The 27850-nt window shown below is 49.1% G+C and overlaps 2 protein-coding genes across 2 annotated transcripts in view; one reads left to right on the plus strand and one right to left on the minus strand.

The window, feature by feature from the left end:
- The first annotated feature begins 1563 nt into the window (after positions 1 to 1563).
- MPEG1 (macrophage expressed 1) lies at positions 1564 to 6068 on the plus strand. The gene has a single exon (XM_010987017.3). The coding sequence runs from the start codon at positions 1652 to 1654 to the stop codon at positions 3803 to 3805; it is 2154 nt and encodes a 717-aa protein (XP_010985319.1). The 5' UTR covers positions 1564 to 1651; the 3' UTR covers positions 3806 to 6068.
- Positions 6069 to 6399: 331 nt separating this feature from the next.
- Positions 6400 to 27850, minus strand: part of DTX4 (deltex E3 ubiquitin ligase 4) — a 32651-nt gene continuing 11200 nt past the window's right edge. The window contains exons 3-9 of the mRNA XM_031459536.2: positions 23835 to 23896; positions 23308 to 23469; positions 21483 to 21544; positions 20413 to 20565; positions 18095 to 18256; positions 13568 to 13657; positions 6400 to 9832 (exon numbers count right to left, since the gene is read on the minus strand). Of these exons, the coding sequence (XP_031315396.2) occupies positions 9599 to 9832; positions 13568 to 13657; positions 18095 to 18256; positions 20413 to 20565; positions 21483 to 21544; positions 23308 to 23469; positions 23835 to 23896 (925 nt within the window). The 3' untranslated portion in view covers positions 6400 to 9598. The remainder of the gene's footprint in view (positions 9833 to 13567; positions 13658 to 18094; positions 18257 to 20412; positions 20566 to 21482; positions 21545 to 23307; positions 23470 to 23834; positions 23897 to 27850) is intronic.

Here is a 27850-nt window from a genome sequence, read left to right on the forward strand (position 1 = left end):
TAACTCAAGTGGTAGAACGCATGTTTAGCATGCACGAGGTCCCGGGTTCAATCCCCAGTGCTTCCTCTGAAAAATAGATGAAAAAGTAAACACAATCCCCCTGCCAACAGATGACAACGACTGGGTATTTAGAGACCTAGGAACACCTAAATATAGAATTATCTATATTCATCTTGCTTTATTCTCATTGAAAAAGAGTGAGGGCTCATCAGGATCTATTAAAGCGAACACAAAAAGTTGGAAATTGCCAGCATGTCTTCAAAACTGCATGTAAGTGAGTTTTCTGATTCTGATGAGCCATGTCCTGAAAGCGTTTCAAGAGATGTATGTGGATATTTCAACAGACTTAATGAAAGTTCTCAAGGACATTCAACTCTGATTGTTCTAATTCTAGGATCACTCTACTGAGCTATAAATTTATAACTAACTGCTTTATAAATTAACCAGGACATCCTGTACAGAGGCTTTCTTCTCTAGCCAAGTATAAACTGGATACCGGTTCATAAATTAATCCCTCTTGAGTGTAAGTGAATTCCCTGGAGCATGATAACTGAAGCATGGACAGACCCAGAATGCGGTGTTTCTGGGTTTACAGAACACTGTCAAGGTTTTAATAATAACCAGTGATGCTCAGCCTGTGAAACTTGTCAACTGACCTCATTGTATCTGAAAACACTTGTCAGCTGCATCAGTGACAATCAGCAGTAATTCAGTTCCTTGAAACCTTCTTTCCAGAAGGCATGCAGGTTGCCTGTGAATTGAAACATGACTTTTTCAGTCTTGGCACTGCATCTGGTTCATGCAGGATTTGGGGAGCCATAAGGGTGCAATTGGGAACTTCCATTAACCTCTAGATTCCCTGGCTACCTCTAAATATAAGATGCACACAAGTTGTCCCAAAGAGTTAATAGAGCTGGGCTTCCATTAATCCTGGTCCTAGATCAATGGGCCTGGAAACACTATTCTAAATAATGAGGTCTAATAGATCTAGCATTTATACACAAAAGCACATTCGTGAAATTATCTTCTCCTAATAACTTAACAAATGAATTGTTGCTTTAAGAAAAATTGAGTAATGAAGAGCCACATTCATTTCTATGCACCTGTACTGGTTACATCCACTTAACAACAGAATAAAAAGATTAAAGTTATCCTAGCAGGCACCAACTTATTGCCAACTCTGCACACAGTAAAAGCAAACTAGTACTGAAATATTGAGAGCGAGCAGTCAGGGAAACTCTGAAGCATCAAGAGAGTGAACAAAGAACAAAACCAAAGCTTTCTTTCAGAGATGGAAAGCTCTGGTGGAGGTGACAGTACAGTGTGTGGTGGCACTTAGATTTCTGAGTGCCCACGACCGCTGCAGAGTAACCAGCCTAGGGCTGGGGGAGGTGAGGGGCAGTTAGGGGGGTTAACTGTTAAGGATCTAGGGCTGTGTTTGCATATCTAGTACAACAGTTTTTTCAGTCCTGAGGGACCTTAGGTTTTCCAATCAACTCTCATTTCCCCATTTTACGATGAGATTAGCCTAAAGGGGAACTGGTGGCTTTAGGAGAAATGCTGAACTCTGCTTCAGTAACTCAGTTCAGTTAGCCCCAAGCTCTCTGGCTGCTGCTTAGGACTGGTGTGTCTGGCTGGGGCTCTCTGAGCCATGAACCGCTTCAGGGGTGCTGTCCTTCTCTGGGCAGTGGCAGCATGGGCGAAAATGGACATGCCTCTGGAAGTGACAGATGAGGCTGGCTTTCAAAAATGCAAGAATGCCTTAAAACTACCTGTTCTGGGAGTCTTACCTGGAGGCGGCTGGGATAATCTGCGGAATGTGGACATGGGACGGGTGATGGGCTTGACCTACACTCACTGCCGGACCACAGAAGACGGACAGTACATCATCCCGGATGAAATCTTTACCATTCCCCAGAAGCAGAGCAACCTGGAGATGAACTCAAAAATCCTGGAGTCCTGGGTGAATTACCAGAGCAGCACCTCCTACTCCATCAACTCGGAGCTGTCTCTTTTTTCCAAAGTCAGCGGCAAGTTCTCCCCTGAGTTCCAGAGGATGAAGACCCTTCAGGTGAAGGACCAAGCTGTAACTACCCAGGTTCAAGTAAGAAACCTGGTCTACACAGTCAAAATCAACCCAGATGCAGAACTAAGCTTGGGATTTAAGAAGGAGCTCATGGACATTTCTGATTGTCTGGAGAACAACCAGACGCGGATGGCCACCTACCTGGCAGAACTCCTGGTCCTCAACTATGGTACCCATGTCATCACCAGCGTGGATGCCGGAGCTGCTCTCATCCAAGAGGACCACATCAGATCCTCCTTCCTCCAGGACAGCCAGAGCAGCCACAGTGCTGTGACCGCATCTGCTGGAATCACTTTCCTAAACATTGTGAACTTCAAATTTGAGGAGAACTACACCTCGCAGAATGCCTTCACCAAGAACTACCTCTCAAACAGGACCAACTCCAGGGTGCAAAGCATCGGAGGGCTTCCCTTTTACCCAGGCATCACCCTCCAGACCTGGCAGCAGGGCATCACCAACCACCTGGTGGCCGTAGACCACGCCGGCCTGCCTCTGTATTTCTTCATCAACCCTGACATGCTGCCTCACTTGCCGGGGCCCTTGGTGAGAAAGTTGTCTAAGACGGTGGAAACTGCTGTGAGACGCTATTATGCATTTAACACCTACCCTGGTTGCACGGATCTCAACTCGCCCAACTTCAATTTCCAGGCTAACACTGATGATGGCTCTTGCGAGGGGAAAATGACCAATTTCTCCTTTGGCGGAGTTTATCAGGAATGCACTCAGCTCTCAGGGAATGAGGTTGTCTCACTCTGCCAAAACTTGGAGCAGAAGAACCCACTCACGGGCGATTTCTCCTGCCCCTCCGGCTACTCCCCAATCCAACTGCTATCCCAGATCCACGAGGAGGGTTATAACCACCTGGAGTGTCCACGGAAGTGCACCTTCCTCATCTTCTGCAAGACGGTGTGTGAAGATGTGTTCCAAGTGGCGAAGGCTGAATTTAGGGCGTTTTGGTGTGTGGCCAGAGGCCAAGTAGCAGAAAACTCAGGACTACTTTTTGGGGGCCTCTACAGTGGGAAGAGCATAAACCCTTTGACCAATGCACAGTCCTGCCCGGCTGGCTATTTTCCATTGAGACTTTTTGAAAACCTCAAGGTATGTGCTTCTCAGGACTATGAGATTGGATACAGGTTTTCAGTCCCCTTTGGTGGGTTCTTTAGCTGTACCGTTGGGAATCCCTTGGTGGATTCTGCTGTAACTGGAGATTTACGGGCACCTTCCTTAAAAAAATGTCCCGGGGGTTTCAGTCAGCACCTAGCCCTCATCAGCGATGGATGCCAAGTGTCTTACTGCATCAAGGCCGGGCTTTTTACGGGAGGGTCTCTGCCCCCTGCCAGGCTCCCACCTTACTGCCGGCCACCCCTCATGAGTCAGGTGGCCACCAACACGGTCATAGTGACCAATAGTGAGACTGCGAGATCCTGGATTAAAGATTCTCAGACCCACCTGTGGAGGCTGGGAGAGCCGCTCGAGCTTCGCAGGGCCATGAAGACCATCCACGGGGATGGCAGTGGCCTGTCAGGAGGAGCAGCAGCCGGGATCACCCTGGGGGTCATGGCCATCCTGGTAGCTGTCATGGTCCTGGCCATTTTTGGCATCCGGAAGTACAGGAAGAGGGGCTACCTCACTTTGCAGGATGAGAGGCAGAGTTTTGTCCCAGGCACCACAGTGGCTGGAGACACCTGTGACCAAGAGCAGGAGCAGAGCCCAGCCTAGATTTCTCCCAGGAAACCATTTCTCTCATCTCCAGCCAGAGCGTCTGGCACGTCTTTCTTTTTCCTTTCTCCACTGCTGCCTTCCTAAGTATTGAAGTTCAAGCACAACAGAAAGCAGGTGTAACTTTGTGACCTCCTTAAGTCTCTGGGCCAGGAAATGAATGGAGGTACGTGGACAAGGTCGGGGAGGGGTTGGAGAGCTGCTGTGATTTTTTTTTTAAGCAGAAGTCACCTCGGGGACTAAAACATGAAGGGAGTGTCTTTTCTCACCTTGCGTTATTAATTATCTTCACCTACATGCATATGTGCAAAAAGGGAGGAGGGAGAAGGTTGACATTTGGATTTGGAGGCAATGCATTTAATATGAGGTCAGCTAAGATTTCCAATTCATGAGCTATAAGAATGTCTTCCTTTGAGTGTTACTCTCCCACCATTGTGTGCATATGTGTGTATGTTTTAAGCTGTCTGGATTTCAAGCTCCTGGAGGCTGACAAAGCCCCCAGGAGATACGGGAAGTTCCGCTTGGCTATGGTTTTCAGTTTTGATGGATCTCCGTCAGCGGACTGCATCGCCTCCTCTGGGTCATCTCAGCAGCAGCCGAGGGGAGAGATGGTGCCTATTCCAAGCCACCTGGTCCAGCTTCTCCACGGTTAAGACTTACTTAGACGAGGGCCCTCTTGGACTTCAGACTAGTATCATAAAGTCCTCAGAAAATATTAATACAGCATATGAGCTTCTATTAGGAGGTCAAGGGAGAAGGGATGGTTTGGAGACAAGGAATGAGTGAAGAAAGGGTGAAAACTGGAAAAGATTCTGGTGCTCGTGGGAGATAGGGATTCTTACCCACAACCAATTACCTGGTTTCGTCCCCTTAGCTCCTCGTAAATGGGGCAAAGGGAGCAGCTACAGCTTCGGGTAGATCGGGCATTACTATTTCATGTTCTGTTACCAAGGTACAAAGCCCTCCTCCTCCGTGGATGGCCGCCCCCCTCTCCATCCTCCCATCCCGTGCACACACACTTGAACACACACACACTCCCACACACCCCACATTCCAACAAGAGGCGTGCATTTTTCTGGGAGTGGGATACAAGGAAAACTCCGAGAAGTCAAAGTAAACCCACACCTAGGCACCCCTTCCTCCCCAAAACCTCAACAGGGAAGGTTGAAGTATTTTTACCAATTATGTACCCTGCCTTTTTTTTTTTTCCAGCAGAAAGGGGACTGACATGATCAAATCAATAATTTTACATGAAGCAAAAAAGGCATCCGACATCACTTGTGACGCATTTATTTCAGTTCCAGGCTGACCTCCCTGGGACATCTAGCAGGATGCATGGTTGTTACTTGGCATTCGAGGCTTTGCCCAGTTTTAATAACTGCCTCACCTAATTGTAACGACTAGGGTGAATCTATTAATGTTCCCCCACAACATTTTAAAAAGTTACATAGTTCTTCACCAAATCAAATGTCATTGGATAATCTGTCCTTTCTTCATTAACATTCACCATCAAGAATGTTCCACTAGGTCCTTCTTCTGAGGACCCTGAAGCATCCCCGCCTGTGGGAAGATGGGAGGAGGTTTACTCATCCATCTCCCACTGCGATACAGAGAAGTGATTTACAAAATTTGAGCCCTGCTCCCAGCTGGGAACACTGATTTCTGCAACCTCTCTACTTACCCCTGCTTCTTCTTAAGCATTAAAACTTAACCTTAACCTCTGGGTGTTTTGTGGGTATGTTTTAGCCAAGCTAACCACTTTCCTGCCAATGCTGACTTACTTCCCCATGAGATCTTTGAAGACCACTGAGTCAGAGAGACAAAGTATATCTATAAGCTCCCAGGCTTTTAATGCACTAACTGCCCGTTGAAACAGAGAGCTCTTCACAAACTTTTATTTCTAACAACATTGCACATAAATATGCATTAAAACGTGTACTTGAGGGACGCTCCGTCTGACTGTTCATCCACAGGAAACCAGAAGCAAGGGGTTTGCGGCTGACATTCATCAAGTCATTTTGCACAGTCAGAACCCCGATGGGGGGGTTCACAGCGTCTGCTTTCTGAGTCCCGCTTTCCTGACCGTGTCGCTCGGGCTGGGGTCTGCCCAAGACAAATCCGGGCTTCCAAGAAAACCACACTCCGTGGACTTTCAGGAACAGAGATGCATTTGGGTGACAAACGAGGCTTTGCAATTGCATTTTATTTCTGTGTTCTCATTAGTATCAGGATGATCAATATTAAACATGTGTTTGAAAAACAACAGCCTGTAAACTATTGAAACATACATGATATTGTCATCAGGTGAAGGGAACTTTAAGAAGCAAACATTCATGGTTTTTAAGATGGTCTTTCCCCCACAGTTTCAGTTGTATTTCCCCCTTGCCACATGGTCTGTTTCTTTAGAGGAACGAGAAGTCAAGCCAGGTTACTTGGTTAAATGTGTGGGTAGAAAAAAGGTGAAAGAAAATTAGAAAAAGGGACTCCTCCACTCAGCGGAAGGACTTGTGATTGCTTGCTGACTTGGCGAAGTACCCCAATGCCGCCCAGGTAGGTGCACCGATCTACAGAAAGCAGGTTAACAACAACAGCAGTTTGTGGTTGTTCATTTGCCATTTATTGTTCTGCACATACACGTCATGAGCACCAGGTGGCGATGTCCTCCCACAGAGCCACAGCAAGGACCTCAAAACACACCAGTTACAAAGATTCACATTAGGACATTCACCTGCCCTTTCCCAGAACCAACCCCTCCCCGCTCCCCATCAAATGCCAGTGACCACAGACAAGCAAAGAGGACAAGGCCCTTTCTCGTACCACACGGGACCTTCCTCCAATCCTTTCATGCCCAAACAGTGCAATACCAGGACGAGTACTTCCGACCAAGTATAAAACCACAGAGAAGTAGAAGTTTTACAAAAGGGGGAAGGGGTGGGGGGATGAAAACACAAAGGCACATGCAACTACACATACACAGTTCATCTTTTAAGGGATGAGACTATAACAAGATTTGTCTCCAATCCCACGTGTCACCCCTGGAGACTCAGGAAGGGGGAACTAGGCTGCTGGTGCTTAAGACGATGAAAGGAAAGGCATGGGAATCCCTGCATGGGCGGGGAACACAGCAGGGCTTCCGGTGGGAGAGCATCCCGTGTCAGAGTGGGGGATGCACAGAGCCTCTGCTGGCAGGGTTCTCACCGAACCCGAGACTACATTTCCAGGCTGGCACGAGAGAGCGAGCGAGCGAAGGAATGCCCCCCGCCTTGCCTGGCACAGTGTTAGAAAGGAAATTCAAGATCCCTTCTGCCCAGAAGGTCCTACCCCCAAGAAGAGCAGCATGAGGATGAGGCAGCCCCTACCAAGCGTCCTCAGAGAGGAAGAGACACGGGGCACCGACACTACCAGCATCCTAGGGGGAAAGGCTTGAAGGTATGAAGACTAACTCTCAAAGTGGTACTGCCCCCGGCACAATGCTTGCCCGACGCATTCCCTGCGTCCTCTTCCTTCTGCTCTTGGCAGATCTCTTCTCCACCCACACCTTCTTCTGCCTGCTGCGGGGAAACCAGTCTCTCCCCATTGCCCACTGCCAGTTGTCAAAGCATTCGCCTTCCTTTCCCCACCTCCTACTGCACAGCTCCGTGTCTATCCACTGACCTTCAATCTGTTTCCTTATCTCCTGTGAGTGAGGAGCCCAGTGGGTCCTTGGCAAGGATGCTGAATGAAGGTGGGGATGGTACCAAGCTTGCAGAGAGGCTCTCCAGCATCTCTGGCACATGGTAGCCTGGCAGAGGGCATGGGCTTGGCATTAAACACAGCAGGGATGTCTCTTCCACTGAGTTTGGGTGTTTCCTTCCTGACTGTGGCAGGAAACTACCCCCTAGTGCGGTGAACACTCAGTCCAACCTCCTGGTCTGCTGGTGAGTTAAATGGCTGCCGTCTGGTAGAAGTGGCCGGAATCAATACTACAGGAACAATTCCTCCTGCCAGAGCACCCTCTGCCATAGCTGATCAACATCCCCAGGGCCATTTGTTAAAGGAGGAAGGCTCAGCCTGCTTCCAGGAGCTAGGTAACACTTGGGAACCCACTGGCCACAGGAATGCCAACAGGAGCCGGCTCTCAGAATAACGTAAGTACCATTTTGGGAAGTTCTTTTGTTTCCATTTTTCTAGCATCCAAAACCTTCCAAATATTATGAAATAGATATATGCATATATATATATATATACGTCAAACCCCCCAAACATGAGGTATATAAATTCAAATTAGTATCCAGAGGAACTTCCCCCAAACACGTAGTTCAAAGAACCCACTTTCAAAGGGAGACTTGAGTTTCCCTTCTTAGATCCCCCTTCTCTGCTCCCTGACCCCCAATTCCTTCATTAGAGGGAGATGAAGGTAAGAAGAATGTCGGAGAAGGATCAGACAGGGTCCTGGGATGCAACCCAGAAGCAGGATGGACTGGACCATAATGTGGTCCCACCCCTGTTGGGGATGAGCTAGTCTCCCTCACACTCTGGGTCGGCCTGTGATCAGTGAAGTTGATGAGGGGGCTCAGCACCAGCTCCAGGCTCTGATTAGCAAATACGCACGGAGACAGACTGAAGCCCTCATAGCAACAAGACTGGATGGAGACTGGCTCGGATCCGATCTTGAAAGAGGCAGAAAAAGGGGTCAGTCCAGCCCTCACCTTCCACCTCTCCCCAAGTCTCCGGCTGTGTCCAAGTTTACAATGGGATGGGTTGGCAAAGGGTGAGGCAGGTCAAGGGACCACAGCCTGGCTGTTTCATCCCCATCAGAACTGAGGTTTGACATCTTGCAAAACAGAGCGTGAAAACACGATGGGACTCTCCACCAACCTGGGCCAGCGGCGTGCACACGCACACACACGTACGCACATGTATATGCACATACACAGACGGCACAGAGCCCAGCCTGGGCTCCACTCACAGTGACTTGATGAAACTCATGGAATCTTTGCGCTGGTCTGGGATGAGCTGGGAAGAAGGCTATGGGATCCTCTCCCTGAGGACAGTTCAGATGCTAAGTGGATGCAGGCTCTGGTCTGATCAGATAGGGGCTGGAGACATCAGGGGATGCCGCCCCAGAGAGGAATCCGAGTCCATCCATCCACACAAGAGAATCAGATGCCTCTTTGGACAGGTCAAAGGTGTGAGGAAGAGGGAGGGCCCCAGGGAGCCAGGACTGTGATGAGAGCTGACCATGCTCCCAGAAGCCTGGCTGCCCGGACCCTCTTGGCAAGAAGTGCTCCCTCGCTGTCCACAGAGGCATCGACTTCTGATGTCACAGCAGTTTCGCGGTTCACCCCTTTGCCCACCCTTATCTTGCACAGTGAGAGATTCTCACCTCCAGTGGAGGAGAGAAAAGCAGAAACTCCGCTCTCAAAGCAGAGTGGAAGCAGCAGGAAGCCAGCGGAGGCACTGAACCTCCAGCTTCACAAGGCCAGGGTGTGGAGTGCCCACGCCCCAGGTGTGCTGACCATGCCCCTACTTCGGGGGACGAGGGGCTTCCTGCCTACCCAGCACCGAAAACTCCATGGGAACAGACCGAGGATGGCCCTCACCCCATGTCCCGTTGGTGTTGGATGAGGTTTGTGAATGACACCATCTTATTCAATCTAGCTCCCCTCTGTGGCCGGAGGGATGGGGGGATGGAGGCAGGGCAAGAGGGGAGACGAGGGGGCCGGGAGGGCACGGCACTCACTTCCATCTTGACTCTCCCCACTTCTGGCCCTGTGGTCCCCGTGGCCCCTCCCACCCCAAAGCCCCGCCAACTCAGTCTTTCTCCTGGGCAGCGCTGTCCTCAGAAATGCCCTGGGCGGCCAGTTCAGCCAGCACATTATCCAGGTAATTGGCATCTGGGTAGCCATGGCCAGTGAGATTAGAGCCAAACTCTGTCTTGTGATGGACCTCATTCCAGATGACGGTATCTGACTCGCCCGTGGTGCTGGACGTACCGATGGCAAAGATGAGGCGGCGATCCCAGGCCACGAGCAACAGCTTCAGGACCTAAGAGAAAAGGCAGGAGATCAGAGCCTGACATTCAGTGTGGGTCAGAGACTAGCCCTTGGATGGTTGAGAGTCCTCCCAAGGGTTCTAACCCTTCCTGGGTCATGATACGCTAAGCAGCACAGTGAACAGAAAGGGATTTGGCTGAGTAATATTCCATTGTATTTATACCCCACATCTTCTTTGTCCAGTCATCTGTTAATAGACATTTAGGTTGCTTCCATGTCTTGGCTATTGCAAATAATACTGCTGTACACCAGAAACTAACACAATATTGTAAATCAACTATACTTCAATATAATAATAATGAAAATAATAATATAATTAATAATAATAATAATAAAAGAAAGTGATTTGGAAGTGGAGTCATGAACCTGCAGGTTAAGTCTTGACTCTGTCACCTACTAACTGTGTGACCTTGGACGAGTTCCATCACTCTCTGAGCTTTAATTTCCCTACATATAAAATGGCAGTGATACAATTTACCTCTAAAGGTTTGGAGCACCTTACGGGGCATTAGGTGAAAAGCACTTGGGCAGTAATGCCTGGCACATCCACTCAACACATATTAGGTACCAACATCATAGCTGCATTTTAAAAGATAGGCTCTAGGAATTCAAGGCACTCATGACCTGAGATCTTCTGACCCGTGTTTCCCACCGCCTCCTCCACCACCACCTCCACCTCTTCCTCCACCACCACCACCTCCTCCACCTCCAGCTCCTCCACCACCACCTCCTCCTCCTCCACCTCCACCTCCACCTCCTCCACCTCCTCCTCCTCCACCTCCACCTCCTCCTCCACCACCTCCACTACCACCTCCACCTCCTCCACCTCCTCCTCCTCCACCTCCACCTCCTCCTCCACCACCTCCACCTCTTCCTCCTCCACCACCACCTCCATCTCCACCTCCTCCACCTCCACCTCCTCCACCTCCACCTCCTCCACCTCCTCCTCCTCCACCACCGCCACCTCCACCTCCATCTGAATGTGGTATTAATTTACTGAATGTAGCTTTGACTTAGCCAAAGTTGTGAGATATTTGTCCAGGGATGTGGTGGAAGCGTTTTGACCTCTTCCAGGCTATTTCATATCTATTTTCTCATCTGGTCCTCACAACCTCCCTTTGAGGCAGGTCTGGCAGGTGCCATTATGGCCTCTAGTATACAAGTGAGACTCAGAGAGGTGTTAGAGATGCAGAATGTTGTCATTCAGCTACATTGAACAAAATCTTTGTTGAGTAAGACAAATGCCAGACACCCTGACCAGCATGAAGAAGGCACCTGATAAAAATGCATGGGGTTCAAAACTGAATGACTGTGAACATGGTACGAGCCGGAGGTGGGGAATCCTTATAGCAATAAGAATAGCAGATATTGAAACTAAGAGCTACCATTTCCTGAGTGTTTACTTAACCAAGTGCCAGGCACTGTGGTGTTTATAATAATTGGGTAAGACAGGATGCTCATTATCCCTTCTCTGCAGAAGAGGAAACAGGCTCAGAACATGAAAGGCTGGCCTTGGTCATACAGCTGGTAGGTGCTGGGGGAAAGCTTTGATTTCAGGGCTGTCTAACTTGACAGTCCTTGGTCTCAGTCATTACTCCACTGACATGCCAGTGGGGCTCAGTATTGAGCTCGTGGAGGAGGCTGTTTCTGAGCCAAGTCTCAAAGAGAGGGGAGGACTTGAGGTATAAGAGTAGAGAAGGACATGCAGACACAGTCAATAAATACCCCCCAAGTCATGGATAATTAAAATTGCTGCCATCACATTGAGCATTTTGTCAATGCTACCTGCATTTAATTCTTATAGCATCTTGTCCACCCAGATAGAATGATCACCACTCTTATAGATTAAGACACTGAGACTTAAGGAAACATTATGTCAGTTCCCACACATCTGATAAATGGCAGAACGAGGATTTGAACCCAGGCTGGTCTGGCTCCAAAGCCTGTGCTCTTATTACCTTGCTCGGCAATGGAGCCCAAGGTTAGGGCCTGGGAACGGCAGACATGAAGGATGAGGGTGAGGAATTAGTGAGAGGGGACGGCTCAGACCACACCAGTAGGCCTCGTATGTTAAGCTGAGACTATCCTTGTGAAGAAGGAAGGCAAAGCCATCCAAACAATTTTCTGTTGTTTTCTCTCACTTTCTTTCTTTTTAAAAAATTTTTAATTAAAAACACTTTTTAAAGAAGTATCATTGATTGATGTCACTTTAATTCTTTTAAACAAAGGAGATGCGATGCTAGAAATTGTTTCAGGATCACTGTTCCGGTGACAGATAACGAGGCGGGTAGTGGCGGGGTCAGGAAAGGGTTCAAGCAGTTTGGGGGGCAGCTCAGGGAAGAATGTGGTAGTTCAGAGCCTGCATCCAAGATGGTTCATGTGTCCACTTTTGTCCCAGGGATTCAGGGTATGTCATTAACATAAAGAGGGAGGCCTGGCAGAGGAGCAGCTCTTGGCAAGAGGTGGAGACATTTAGCCAGCAGCTGGCCAGGAGCTGGGACTGCAGATCTAGGGCTCAGACTTAGGAATCTGGCTGTTAAGGGCAAATGGGTATCAGGACTGACTGTGAGTCCTAATCTGGGGACACTGCACTGGGCACTTCTTCATGATGACATGGTTGATTCTCTCATTGTTCCAGACTATCTGCTTCCTGCCCCGTGATGGACTATAGCCACCCTTGGCCATAAGACCCGAGGGGCCTCTCTACCAACCCGCTCCTCATCTTCTTTGCCTCGTGCATGACTTGCCAGGGGCCTGTGAAAGGTGAGCGGAAGTAACAAGCTTCCAGGAGCAGCTTTAATGGGATGGTACACTTCTGCTGGGATTCTCTCGGGGACCTCTGCCCCCTCCTATGGGAAGAGGTTGGACCTTAGAAGGGATGCACCTTCAGCCTGGACTCCAGAACAGGAAGCCACATGGAGCGCATGAAAGCTGACCCCCAGCAGCAACCAAGCCACAGCCATTAACAAGCAAAGTGTATGAGAAATAAACACTGGTTGAAGGAAGCCACTGAAATTTAGAGGTTGTTTGTTACACAGCTTGACCTAGAGAAAGCTAACTAAGATGCACCTCTTATCCAAGAAATCAACAGTTCTTTTCCTTTTTGAGATCAGGGAATCTTTTGAAAATCCAGTGATTTTCCTGGGCTTACCCACAGAAAAATGAACATGAAATTTTAGTTCTAATTTTGGAGTTCATAGAACAACTGAAGCCTAATTGGGAATCACCAGGAATCCAGAAACCCGGTGATTTTTTCCCTCTGCTCTTTTGTGGAAAGTCAAAGTATTCATAAAAAGTAAATAAATAAAATCCCACAAATTGAAATCATGCTTCAGAGCAGTGCTTCTCGAGCTTTAACGTGCTGTCAGATCACCTGGGATCTTGTTAGAATGAAGCAGGTTCTGAGGTTCTGCATTTATATCAGGCTCCTAGGTGTTGCACTGGTGTTGGTCCCGGGACCTGATCCTTCCTAGAGGAAGGATCCTAAAATAGATAAATTATTGCCTGTAAAATCTGGGAGAGGAAAAAGCCGAACGTCCAGCCACCACCACCCTGCGAAAATAAACTTCTACTCATATCCACCCTTGTCTCTAGTTGACTCGACTAAGCCTTTGTTACATGTGCATCTGGAGAGAGATGCACAGTTCTGTTCAGCATCACAGGGAGCAAACTTGGGGCCCCAACACAGAAGCAAATTTGCTGGCCCTACCTGGAAGCCCACTCTTACCTTTCTCCCTTTCTCGCTGTCCGGGAGGTAACAGTGTCGTGGGAAGCCACGAGCGCTGAAACTCTTCCCAGGATTTGGGTGCTCTGGCCCCTGGAAGCAGAAAGAAAGAGAGCAAAGAGCATTTTCCAAACTAGTTTTGATGGGGGGTGGGGAAGATGCAGGCTGTGACTGATTCAAACAATGATGACAATCATCATGGCCACAGAGTCTAGACAGAGAACAGACTCAAACCGCGGTGGGCGAAGTGGTTTAACACATGCATTCTGGAGTCCCTGGACCTGGATTTGCACCCGGAGCTGCTGCCTCCCAGCTGTGTTAGACAGAGCCCTCTTTTGGGGTGTTAATTCCCCACCCTAAACTGCTCAGAATAACACAAGTGCCTGTGAGCCATGAGCCATGCAATCAGAATTATCCGAACGATTCTTGTAGATTTTCTCCTTTGTCCTCATGGGGTTTTGGTTTGCTTTCTTGTTTAACAATAACGATTGGTCTAAGGACACTGGGTGGGAAAGAAACTGAAGCAGAATTCAGTCAAAAACCAGGCTTCCTAATCAGAGTTCGGATTGGTCCAGAGGCCCCTTTGAGAAGTTCATGAATACCGAGGGGCTTTCTCCCAGTAACAATGCACAGATTTTCCCCCCTACACACAAACATTTGTCTATAATTTCTGAGCTTCCCTGGTTCCCCCAGAGTCTGTGAAACCCTGTTCTAAAATCCCTTCCAAACGAAGTCAGGATAATACTGATACTCCACATCACTCCTGGCACAGCTCCCACACAGAGGATCAGTAAATGCATCCTGGCCAAACAAATGAATAAGCAAGTGAACAAATCAACGACAGAACTGCAAGCAAACACACAATTTTCATTTTCTCTTGTTATGGACAAAGGTTCCAAAACGATTTAATAATTATGTGACTACAGATTTTTTTAACAGCCTGGTTCAGAACCGTGTACAATTTTGCAAACTGAGCAGCATGATAAACACAAGCGGGTCTCAGAGAAGGGAAAGCTCGCTGGAAATGGAAAGTGGCAACAAAGTCTTCCGGGAGTCCCAGCATCTGATAGTTGTGAATTTCACATTCGTGTGCAATTGCTTCACGTAGACGCCATTCCCACGGCCATGGCTGTTTCTAAGTCAGGCTGCCTGACCAAGGGTTGATTCCGACCACGGCTCTGCCGGCTCTTCTCCTGCCTGGGACTTGCCCGTGGTGCCGCCAACACAGACGCCTGCCTGGCACTGGCCCAGCCAGGCTGTGTGCACCCGGCAGGCTGCCAAGCTGAGCAGTCACGACTCTGGCTCGGCCCCGCTCAGAGCTTCTCCCCCTGAGAATCATTCTCTGCAGTGAAGGCAGAGCTTAAAGGTCCTCACTCCTCACGACAGCCCCAGCTAGTGGTCCCTGGGCCCTCCGGGGATGGACGTGGCGCTGAGTGTCCTGCTGCTGGCTCTCAGGGGTGACCTATGGAGTGGCTGTAAGGACAGTGCCTAGGTGCATTTCCTTTGGCACAAGTTGGGTTTTCCGTGGCACCTGCAGAGGTAGCATGCAGACACCTCTATACCCCAGTGCAGGCTTCCCATTCTTCAGCCTTGGAGACTTTGAAAAAAGAACATCCCCCCAGGTGGCTGCCCCACCCCCAACCTTTGTCCATGTCAGTCTGTCCTGCTTCCCACAAGGCCAGGATGCCCAAATTATCATTCATGTCCCTACCTTCCCCCTGGCAGCCCTAGGGTCATTCCAGAAGTCTCACTTGCCCCGACATCCCACCATATCTCGCTCTCCCTTGTTCTGGCCCCTCCCTTGTTCAGGCCCCATGACTGGAACCTGAATTATCGCAGTGGTCTCCTAATTGGTCCGTCAGTCATCCCTCACTCCTTTGCCAAACTGGCTTTCGTAAAGCATAATTCCAATCACACGACCTCCCGTAATCCTAACCACACACCCAGCAACCTTCGGGGAAGCCCCTCCCTCTCCCAGCCTGTCAAGGAAAGTCCACGGCCCTCACCCTAGTGTTCACGGCTTTCCATGACCTGGCCACTCTTCCTCACTGCCTCATCTGTCTTCCACATCCTTCATGCTCCCTCCTCCCCTCTCCCACTTTGGCAAGTCTTAACCAAATGTCGCTCTTCCTTATGGGCCTTCCACACCCCATAAGGAACTCTGCTGTGTCCTCCAACTAAAAACGCTGTCTTTCATTTCTTCATGTCTTTCAAGGCTCTATGAGCGAGTGCCCTGCCCCAGAAAGTCTCCTCTGACCCTACCAGAAAGACGGAATTGGCTCTCATCCTTACCCTGGCAAGTAGGATACTCAATAATGATGGGGACCAGGTACTGAGCACCTAGGTACTGTGCCTGGGGACCACAAATGTACCTATGATCGTATTGCCCATCCTTACAAATACCCCTGTAGATTAAGCTCCCAGCTGCGCACACACAGAAATGGGGCTCAGAAAGGTCAAGTTGTCAAGGTCCAAAATCTCCAGCTAAGGAAGAGTGAGCCAGGAATGGAAACCCAGGTCCATTGGGTTTTGAATGTCTTTTGCGTTGCCCTTGTCCACACAGCCTCCCACAGCTTTTATCAGTGACACACATCAGTTTTCACTCTGGAGCTTAGTGATGTGTATTTCTTTCTGCCTGACTAGTTGGTAAGTCCTTCGAAGAAGAATCATGTTTTTGTGTTCAATTCTTTCACAAGCTGTTACATCTTCCTGTTTTATTTCTTCCTCATCTCACTAGAATGGGGACTTCAGGGCAGTGAGGACTTGGTTGAACATGCCTGGTGCACAGTCCACACTCAAACGTTTGTGAAATAAAAGACAAGACGGAGGAAAGCAAGGAGGAGGGAGGAAAGGAGGATAAACTAATAAACATTTGCTAAATAAATGAATCCCATAAGCACCCTAGAATACTCAGAAAAAGCTTCAATGTGTGAAGGAAGGAACATACTGGCATTTACTGTCAAGAAAATTGTTCGATCTGTTCCTTACGACTGTCTTTCAAAGAATCAAAAGAGGAAAGAAATGCCTACAAAAGTCAAGGACTATCTATCAAATTATGAATACAAATACCCTTTAACAAAAACACTTCCCCTTCTAGAAGATGATTCGACAGATACAGTCACATGCGTGCGAAGTTATTATTCATTACATTACTTGTTGTAAAAAAAGGATTGGAAACAATCCACATGCCCATCAAATGGAGACTGTTTGCATATAAATGATGGTTCATTTAGACAATGGATTCTTATGCAGAGCTAAGAAAGAAGGAGGAAGCTCTCTCTGTACTGACACGGGAATAGCCACAGACCAAACTGGCATTGAAAATGCAGGGTGCAGCACAGTGTGTCTTGATATGTCACCCTTCGTGTAAAGATGGGAGGAGGGGATACCCCGGAAGGACACCTAAGAAAGTGAGAACAGTGGAAGAGAGTGGGGAAGGGTGAGGCTGGGTACGTGGGGGACTAGAGTGGGAAGGGGATTTTTTCATAGCATAACATCATCTTAGCAGCTCAGGCTGCTCTAACAAAATACCACAAACTAGGTGGCTTTTAAACAACAGGCATTTATTCTTCACAGTTCTCGAGGCTGGGAAGTGCGAGATCAAGGTGTTAGCTGATTCGGAGTCTGGTGAGGCTCTACCACTGGTGTGGCTTCCCGGATTCACCCTGGCATGAATCATACCTTGAGTCTCACCCATATCTGATTTGGATGATATTTGGAAAAGACTTCGGACTTAGACCTTAAAGTGGATGTTGGAATGAGTTAAGACTTCTGGCAGACATAGAAAACAAACTCATGGTTACCAAAGGGGAAAGGGTGGGGTGCGCTAAATTAGGAGTTTGGGATTTGCAGATACTAATTACTATATACAAAATAAACAACAAGGACCTACTATACAGCACAGCAAACTATGTTCAATTTCTTGTAATAGCTTTTTATGAAAAATAGTATATATACATATATATCTCAATCACCAGAAACAAAAACAACATTGTAAATCAACTCCACCTCAATTAAAAAAAAAAAAAAAGAAAGATTCTAGAACTCTAGGGATGGAATGTATATACTCTGTGCAGGAAGGATATGAATTTTGGAAAGCCATGGGTGGAATGCTATAGATTGAAAGCTTGGGTTCCCCCCAAACTAACATGTTGACACTTAATCCCCACTGTGATGGTATTAGGGGGGCTTTGGGAGGTGATTAGGTCATGAAAGTGAAACCATCATGAACAGAATTAGTATCTCTAATTCTGAGGGAGGCTCCCTCACCCCTTCTGCCCTGTGAGGACACAGTGAATAGTTGGTCTATGAACCAGGAAGAGCGCTGTCACCAGACACCGAATCTCCTAACACCTGGGTCTTGAACTTCTCAGCCTCCAGAACTTTAAGAAATAAAGTTCTGTTGTTTAAAAGTCACCCAGCCTGTGGTGTTTTGTTGCAGCAGCCTGAATGGACTAAAGACATTTACCTGCGAACCTTTCAACTTAAAACGATAGACGCCAGTGGCTAAGGACCTAAGGACGGGCTCACCTGAATGCCGGGCGGAATGCTGTAGATGATCCGGATGGTTTTGCAGTCCGGGTGGCCAGGCAGGGAGTGGGGGATGAGGTGGTACTCCATCTTCCCTGGAGGCTGGGTACCTGTCTTCACCCCATAAATGGTCTTACAGGTTGGACACTGCAAACTCCCATCCTGAAGAGACAAGGCAGGAGTGACTAGTGTGGGAAACAGTTTGGGTAAGGACCTCACCACCTGACCCCAAAAGGTACCAGAGACACAGGGCGGAGATGGGGGACAAAATGCACCTAAACCAGTAAATGCATCTAAACCTAGCTGCCCGCCTGCCTGGCTACCTCGGCCATGAAAGCTGAAGCTTTCTCCAAAGCGACAGAAGGAAAATTCCACAACAGCCCCATGCTCCGTGCTAAGGGACATGTGAGAGAGACCACATCCTTGAGAAGGAGACCAGGCTCTGCTCTGCACCTCAGGGTTCTGTTGGGGGGGAAAGTGGGAGACTCTGGAGACAGTGATGGAGGGGTCATGGCTTGGTAGCAGGACCTGGTAAGGTGTTGCTTGGAGAGGTGGGAGAAGAGCCAGGGTGGGGAGTCTGGACAGTAAATCCTATCCCCAGGCTCACAAAAGAAAGGGAGTGAGGAAAAGGAAAGCGTGAGTGGGCAGGGAATGATATGTGTAAAAAGCGCTATCACACAGCTGGGACCAGAGCTCTCCAGGACATCTGTGTCTCCTCGGGAAGACTGGCATCCTCTGCGGGGCTATTTAAGGACATTTCAATTTAAGCTCTACTCATTTAAAGGAACAGATGGATTCAGGGCAACAGAGGTTACTTCATATGATCAAAGGATGGGAATCCAAGGCTTGGGAGATAGACACCAGGGTCCCGCTCTCTGCTCTGGCCTTAACTTGCTTCGTGACCTTGGATGAGTCATTCCAATTCTCTCTGGGCCCTTTTCTCCCCTCTTCTGTGTAAAGAAAATAAGAAATGCATGCTTCAAAAGATTCATTAGGGCAAAAGAGAATAAAGGATAGTGTCTTCAATGTTTTTGAAGCACCATGGAAATAAATGCAAAGCTACTAGGTTAGTCTTGAATACAGTTGTCGAAAAGGGAATGAATGTGCTAAGAAACCCCTTTAAACCCAAAATAACCTCTTAAAATGCAAAGTCCTGATAAAATCCTTAAGTGAGCAGGGGAGACAGAGATGCAGGGTCCATCAATTATTGAGCACGTGGTCTCTGAGACAGAGAAAGAGCCCAAGGTCGGCACTATGGGTATTTCAATCATAGGGCCACATAGAGATGAAGGAAAACAACGCAGCTATGATACAATTAGGTACCACTTTGAATAGTAACGATAATAGTGCCCTGTAAAGTAGGGGTTGCTTCATCTCATTTTCCAGATGGAAGATGGAATCTCAGAGAGGCTGAAAATCTTGTCCAAGGTCATTTGGCTACGAAGCCGGGGTTCGAGCTTGGGTCCGCTGCCTCTCTTGCCTTTACTCTTTCCCACAACAAGAGCAGCCCCTGAAGGCCAGATATTTTTTGGATGAGTAAGAGGTTGGAGGATATCACAAAAATCTCAGGCTCGGATGCAATCCAAGCGGGGCCTGGAGAAATGAGTAGAATTCGAATTCACGCAGATGGGGAGTGAAGGTTATTCCAGGCATCGGAAAGGACATGAGAAAAGTCAAAGGCTTAGACAAAGCTCGGGCGTTTTAAGGAGAGAGTTTAAGGACACTCCTAGGTTCTTGGAAAATAGCTCCAGTGGGGAGCACCACCCCACAGGCCCTGGTGGACAAGCGAGCCCCGCAGACAGCCTTCCCTCCTCCAACAGCGGATGGGAAGAGACTTCCAGTTATCCTTTGGCTAAAAACCCTCCAGCGCTTTCGGAGGGGCAATCAAAGGTGCTCTGGAATTGTTCAAAGAAAATGAACTGTAACTGAAGATCACCAGCCCTGGGGGAAGGAAGGGTGTTTGGGAACTCCATCTATGCCAGTAGGAGTGGACACTTACCACGGGCCCACTGTCATGGGCCACTCCTCTCAGGACTCTCAGGGACAGAAGTCTACACCTCTCAGGCCACCACCCAGTGTAGACACTGAGGGGAGTTGGGTAGCAGAGCCCAAAAGGAAGGTAAAGACTGATTTTGCCAACATAATAAACTTGTGGAAAACTGATTCTGCTGAGGACAGCCAAGATCATCACTTCTGCTGCCCTGGGTGCCTCTAAGACCCCCCCCCAGATCAGCTAAGTGCACCCCCCAAAAGGCCCCCGAGCTCTTGTTCCCCCGGGCCCAGCATGGGGGCGGGCAGCGCCACGGGCCGGCACGGACCTTGTTACCGTTGTTGTACATGGCGACCAGGCAGTAGATGTGGTAGATGTGGCCGCATCTGGACAGCTTGCCCACCAGGTCAGGCTTGACCGTTGGCTGTGGGCCCTTGTAGCCCGAGGGGGCTGTGAGGCGCTCCATGCAGATGGTGCAGTCCTGAGGATAGGAGGGGACAGAGCAAAGAGGCCATCAGTCGTCACCCAGCCTGGGAGGCCAAAGCATCTCCACGTGGCTCCCGCGTGATCCCAGAGGTCAGGTGAGCTGTTACGGCTCCTCCACTAGAAAGCCCACAAACCAGGGTAAACGTGCCTTTGGGAATCTAAATATAGTTTTGTCTTGCTTTGCACAACAGAGAAATTCCTGAAATAATTTCTGATGGTGGTAGGTGTTAATTTAGGCTGGCCAACAAAATTACAATCTCCCTGGGGAGTCTGACTGTCGTTTCCTGGTATACGTCAGTGGCTTGTGGAGGAAACAAATGCTTGCTGATAGACCCACTGGCAAGTTTTATTTAAGCAGAACATTTGTAAAGGCACTGAAGTGTACCGGAGAGGCTGCTATTTAAATAAGTCTACGACAGGATTTCTCAGCCTTGGCACCACTGACTCTTCGGGCAGGCTAATTCTTTGCTCTGGGTGCTGTCCTGGGCACTCCTGGGCACTGCAGGGTGTTCGGCAGCATCCCCGGCCTTTGCCTACTGGATACCAGTAGCATTCCCTCTCCCCTCCAGCCCTGCAAAATCATTTCCGGTTGAGAGCCACTGATCAACATCAAACCCATTTTAAGATCAGTTCCTGTAACTGATCATACTGTTTTTCTTAAATTCAGACTCTCACGTTAAGGCAGTTTAGAATCAGTCACCTCTTTGCTGAGCGGGGAGGTGGGAGAGGTTAAGTGGCAGCTGTAGCTCAGGACTATGAACCTGGGAGCCCAGGCACCTGCTCTGACCAGCTCTGCACCAGTCAGGACTCAGAAAGGAGCTCCTGCCACATCCTGCAGGAAACTCTGGCAGAGGAGATGCATGAGTGACGGAGAAGGTGGACCCCTCTCCTCCCCGCTTCCCCTGCACTCACCTCGTCTGGAGGGTGCCGGACTTTCTGCAGATACTTCTTCAGCACTTCTTCTGGGGTTTTACCTGTGGAGACAGGATGATCAGTGGGCCCCCAAGACAGAGATGCAGGTCCCACAGCCTTGTCAAGCTGGGCATGCTAGACAGCAGGGAGTTATCAGCCAGGCTTAAAGCAGAAAAAGGGAGGAATTCATTCTGCACTTCGGATTTAAGAAAAAGAACACAGGGGCAGAAGATGGAGAGAAGGGGTCTGAGGAGGGGGGTAGGTGTTCACATCTGCCTTTATTTCCTGCAATCACTTCCCAGCAAACCCACTTTTTGATCGACATAGCTTGAGTGGGCTTCTTTTCCACATAATCGATGCAGTGAGATGAAAGGACTCTGCAAACTGTTACACACTTGGCAACATTCGGTAGGCTTACCGTATTCCCTTTACAATGTGCTAAGTACTACCTCGATCTGCCACGTGCTGTCATTTTAATGGGGAACCGGGAAGTTATGGCCATAGCTTTCAGGATGCTCCTTCTTGGCTGTTGATGGCACAGTCACTGCCAGCAGATGTAGCCCAGCACCAGGGAAAAGGTGATGCTCTGAGGGGCATCCTGACAGGTGCAACGATGCTGGAATTTTGAAGGGCGGACTGGACCTCCTGAAGGCAGCTCAGCCTGAAGGCAGGGATGGGGTGCTACAGCCTCACAAGGAGGCAAAGAATGAGAAAGGGTCAGTGCCTCTTTGGGAAACTCCCTAAGCTGTTTTCTCACCTAGAAGATGGGGGAAACAATTGCACCTACTCAGAGGGCTGCTTTGACAATTAAATGAGCTAATGGACGGACAGCTCTCCAGCACTTTGTCTGTAAGAGTCCAATATGTGCTATTAATAATAACAAGAAGAGCGGACAGCGCAAAACCCTGTCATTTCCTATGAGACGAGGAGCAGGGCGAGCAAGTTCATTTAAGCAGAGCAACGCCTGAGAGACTGGAAAACCAGGGCAAGGGTTTGAGGACGTGGATCTCGCAGCAGCCAAAAGCGTGGAGGCAGTTCCTTCCTGCCCACTGCCCTGTTTCTCTTCTAAGAATTAAGCTCCTGTTAACTGAGAGCCTGTGCCTGGCCGGGCCGTGAGCTAAGTTACCATGTACATGTGATCCCACTGAAACTTCACAACGAGTTTACAGGGTGGGGGCTTGGGGTGATGGTCAAAGCATTTAACAGCCAATACCAGCGACCAGAAAGACCAGCCACAGAGCGGAGGTGGGCTCTTTGGTGCCCAGGTAGGCGCAGGCATTGACCCCTTGGTGGGACTGTGGGCAGGTAGGAAGGAAGTCCTGAAGGGGGCTTCGAGTGGCCAGAGTGTCTGGAGGCTCCAAAGGGACGCAAGGACAGTGGCTACTTCCCAGATGGCATGGATGCTTTCCAGGACTTACCTGCCGGGTACCCACTGTGAGCAGTATTTTTCACCCCATTGTAAAGGTGAGAAACACTGTCAGGGATCACATGACTTGCTAGTGACAAAGTTAGGCTTTGAATCCAGTCTCTTTTGGTTCCAGTGCCCGAGTGATCTTTGTCTCTAACGTAATTTATCTGTGCCCCACTCCTATTTTTATGTTTCTGTATGTTTGCGCTGCATTTTTATATTTCTCAAGGCGTTTCTGTCTGATCCATACCCAGTTCATTTTGGTGTGATCATCAGAACAGGTACTAGTTAGGCACACTTTGCAGGTTAATATTAAGGCACAGAGGGTCAAGTCATGGGTCTGACCTGGAGGCAGAGCCAGGACTGGGAGCGAGGTCTGGGACCCCCCAGGACCCCTTTAGATAAGGAGGCAGATACCTTTCTTGGCTTGTTTTTTGGTGGTCTTGCGGCTTGTGTTGGAAACCCCTGGGATGGATTTTATTTCGCTCTTGCTGACGGGGGGCGGGTGGAGGACCAGCTTTGGTGGCCTGGTGAGACACACCGGCAGCCCCGCAGCGCTCATGAGGATCCCAGTGATTCCTGGAAGGACAAGGACACGAGGGAGGAGGAACTGAAGAGTCAGCCCCCAACACCCCCAGACCCTCCCTCTGCAGGAGCCTGCTCACCTCCGTTTCACCAGCATTCTCTTAACTCATGGATTCTCCCCTTAGCCTCTCCTTTTCCCGGAAACATCTCCATTCACTCACCTTCCACAGCAAGCTTTGCTTTTCACAGTCAGTTCTCCCCAAACTCTTCCTGCCCTTCCAACCCAGCTTCTCAAATCCTCGTCTGTCTTCATCAACATCCGAATTCTCTCCCTTTTACCAAATGCTCACCACCTATTTCATTGCTTTCTTTCTTTTTTTTTTTTTTTTTCCCTACCTTCAGCCCAGGGCTTCTCTTACCTGCCAAAGCAGGATTGACAGGGCTGGACCCACTGAGGTTCTTCACTGGGACGGTGGGGACCCTGGGGAAGGAAAGAGCAGATGCATCATTATTTGGACAAGTGGGACAAAATGGGCCGGTGCTGGGAATCCTGAAACTTCACTCAATGAGCGGTTCCCCTTTCTTACAGGAATGACTTATCCCTATTAAAGATGCCATAAGTTCTGAGCCAAGCAGCCAGAGGTGATCCTTTCAGACCTGTCAGACCATGTCACGCCTCCACTCAGAACCCAGAACCTCAAAACTCAGACCAGCTTCTCAGTCCCTCAAAGTCCTAGCAGGGTCTAAACAGCCCTGTGGGAGCTGCCAACACCCCCACCCCGACCCCCCAGCTCTCTGGCCTCCCCTGATGTGACTCACCTCTTAACTGTGTTGTAGCTGTTCCTTCTACCTGCCAGGGACACTCCTGCCTCTGAGCCTTTGCATATGCTGTTCCCTCTGCCTGAAATGCTTTTCCACCAGATACCTGCTTGGCTCCCTCCTCCAACTTCTTCAGTCTTGGCTCAAATGTTACCTTCTCAGGGATGTTCTAGAGAGCACCTTGTTTAATATTGCTACCCACCCTTCCATCCCACCCTGGGACATCCCCACCAAGTGCTCTTACCCTGGTCTTTTTTTTTTTTTTTCTTTTTCTCCCCCTGTGGAACTTACGATCTTTTCAAATAAGCTGTTGCTTCTTATCGCCCATCATCAAATCTCAGCTCTACAAGGGCAAATATCTTTGTCTGTTCCACTCCAAGCCTGACACTAGTAGGCATTCAATGACTATGTGTTGAAGAATGTAAAAAACAAAGAAGCAAGTTCAAACCTGGGTGGACATAACAGGTACCTCAGAAGCTTTTGAAAAGGTAGAGCCCCTCCCTGAATCAGAGGCTCCGTCGGTGGGACACGAGAATCCGCACGTTTACAAGCTTCTGCTGAGAGCATACAGATGCAGGCGATCCCCAGTCCAGCATCTGGAAACCACGGCCCTAACAGCTGCCACTTCTCCTTTTCCCTGAGACATATAAATTTCAGGCAAAGCCTCCTCCCTTTTCTGTCCTTCTCCCCTGGGGAACTCGAATCAGCCTGTATAGAAGGCAGCACAGCCGCCTGGGAAAGTCAGGACCTCCCACCAGGCTGATTAGAAAAATATGGGGCTAGGGGCTAGGTCCTGCCCCTCCCCTCGCCCCGCCACCCTGGTTTCCACAGCTGGGTTCAGAGGGGGGATGTAGGCTTGGAGAGTGTGATGGGCTGGGCCACAGATGACTCCAGGAGCCAGACAGCCTGAGAAGTCAGCAGTTCTGCTATGGTGGAAGGGTGGTGCTGGGAAAAGTAGGGGGGAAGGGAAAGAGCATGTGTTTATTATTATTGTTATTATTATTAATTATTGTTACTATTATTATTTGTTTGTTCATCCATTCATAGTGAGCCCTACTTTGCATTAGATACTCTGCTAGATTCCAGGGACCCAAAAGTGAACAAGACAGCCCACTGCCCTTCATCCATGTGTTATAATTGCTTAGAAGATTAGAGCAGTTCTAACTCAGAATATATTTTATACATCCATCTAAACCTTCCAATAACCTACACAAGACGTGCTATTATTGTTAACTCCATTTTAGTAAGCAAGGCAATTGAAGCACAGAATTGAAGCAACTTTGATGAAGATGACACAGCTAAGGATTTGAACCCAGGAAACCTGGATCCAGAGCCCACTGCTTAGCCACTCACTATGCTGTGCTCTTGTGTCTACGTAATATTTCTAACACCCCAGGCTGCAGACAGAAAACATGCCACTCCAAGGGTCAGGAATAAACTCAAAACTCAGAGGGGAGAGCTGGAACAGGACCTCAAGGCTGAGCAGTGAGTCTGTCTGTTCCCATCATGCCCGGAAGGATGGGTGCGTGCCTGGCCATGCTGGATCTTCGGGGGCCTCTGTCCCTTCCCGGGGATAATGTTTTGTGCATCAGGCTTGTGGGAAGGATGTGGAAATAACAGATGTGGGAGTGTTTGGGTCTCAACAGGCCACCAAAGGCAACTTTTCCTCTGAAACTCTCCCCAGGATAAATCAAATCCTGATGGAGGAGGGAAAGGCTGAATTCAACACAAAGGAAAGTCACCAAGAAAAAGAGGCACAGACTTGATTCCGGACTCTGCAACCTTCCCGACAGGGCCAGGCTTGGTATAATGGAGGAAGAGTAAGAAAAACCAGGTTTAAGTCCTAGTCCCGCCAGTAACTCCTCACAACGTCCATTAACTTTTCTGAGCCTGAATTTCCTTATCTGTAAAACTTATCTGTGAGATTCTTGGGTTAGAAGATTCCAGAGAGACTTCCTGATGATTTCCCACCCCAGTACCTTGTGACCCAAGGCGCAGTATCCACCCTGGGTTCCCCAAGGGAGGCTGATTCTCCTCCTGGCCTCCGGGGAGGCTGGGAGTGAAGGATCCTCTCTCCGCACCTGTTCCCCGGCTCCCCACCAGGGGGCAGCGCGTGCTGCCCAGCCCCGCACCTGCCTTTCCCCTTCAGCGTCTCCCAGGCCCCTACTTCGGCTGATACTAGCTGTGATCTGGGTGACAAAAGCCACCTTTGTTCCCACAAACTGGACTGGCAGGTTTCCACACCCAATCTGGTTAACCAGGAAATAGTCCAATCCTCACAGCACACACCCCAGGCAGCCAAGGACTCGGGGTTGGGGGCAAGGCCTGGAGAAAGGGAGGGTCTGCCTCTGAATACTGTGGGAGAGGAGGGTGTCCCTGTCATGCCAGGAAAGGGACAACATGGTGGAAGGGCTTTTCAGTAGGCTCTGGATGGTGGCAGCAGGGTTTGGGGAAGAGAGGATATTTGCTTATGGAATACAGACAGGTCCAGTGGAAGGGGCCCAGCACAGGGGTCAAGAACTCTGCCTTCTAGCCCAGCTCTGCATAGACTTGGTGCCTTTGGGAGAACCAGGCCTCTCTCTGCAACCCATGACCATATCTGGGTTACCGCAGCAGTAAACAGGGCACCCTAACGCTCTGTCCCCTGGGGTCCCTGTGAGGATTTAGCATCTGGGTTGAACACTTTGTAAATAGCTAAGCCTTATGCAAATTTGGGTGATTGTTTACATTTTTGTTTCCCAACAGTAAGAGGGAAATGGGCTTGATTAAAGCCTTTTCCTGTTTAATATTCCAGTTTTCTGAGATTCTTGAGGATTTTAAGTATTTTATTAAAATATAAAGTTGAGTGCCAGGCAGACTATTGAAATGGCAACTCCTGATCGCCTTTCTCCCACTGCTACTGGTTAAAATGAAAGCCAGGGAGACTCGCCTATGGGGTCCACGCTGGTTACACCCTGTTGGGGACCCAATTATATGTGCCTGAGCCCTTTTTCTAGAAATCAGCAACCCAAAAGCAGGCAACTCAGCTCAACCACTTGTTGGCCAATCAGCAGACACCCCCCTCCACCGCCCCCATGCTACTGGGCAGTTCCCAGTGATGGAGTGTGTGAGTTTTAATTTCTGCCTCTAAAATATAAAACTGAGAAAGAGAAGAGCTGGCAAGGTTGCTAGGGGGTAAGGGATGTTGATGATGGGAGAATAGCTTGGTAGATACCATGGTGAGAAGCAGTATTTTTCTAGGAGTCATGAGCAAACCCAGGAACTGTCAGCAGAACAATGGTCTTGTCTCTCCAGCAACTGAGGTCTCGTTGGAGATAGAGGAGCCACAATTCTGGAAGAGAGGACCAGAGGGGCGACTCCCGCCCTCCCCTCCGAGGCACAGTTCCCCTCTCCTCTTTAGAAACCCCCTGCTTGTGTATCTGAATAATTCACAGGATCTTTTGTTCCCCCTAAACCCTTCTCTCCATCCCACCTCTCCCGCCCTCCCTGGTCTTCCTTTTTTCCGTGGGAAAGTTGCTGGAAGAGGTCATGGGCAGAGAGAGGAGGGGGAAGGGGCCATTCTACGACAGAAGGTCGATGGCAGCCTCAGACAAAGGGAATAAACACGCCAATTAAA

This window comes from Camelus dromedarius, chromosome 12 (assembly GCF_036321535.1).
Source record: "Camelus dromedarius isolate mCamDro1 chromosome 12, mCamDro1.pat, whole genome shotgun sequence".
Taxonomy (NCBI): domain Eukaryota; kingdom Metazoa; phylum Chordata; class Mammalia; order Artiodactyla; family Camelidae; genus Camelus; species Camelus dromedarius.

Bases quoted from the DNA above. Each gene is read 5' to 3' on its own strand.
- MPEG1 (XM_010987017.3), top strand. From the start codon at position 1,652: ATGAACCGCTTCAGGGGTGCTGTCCTTCTCTGGGCAGTGGCAGCATGG.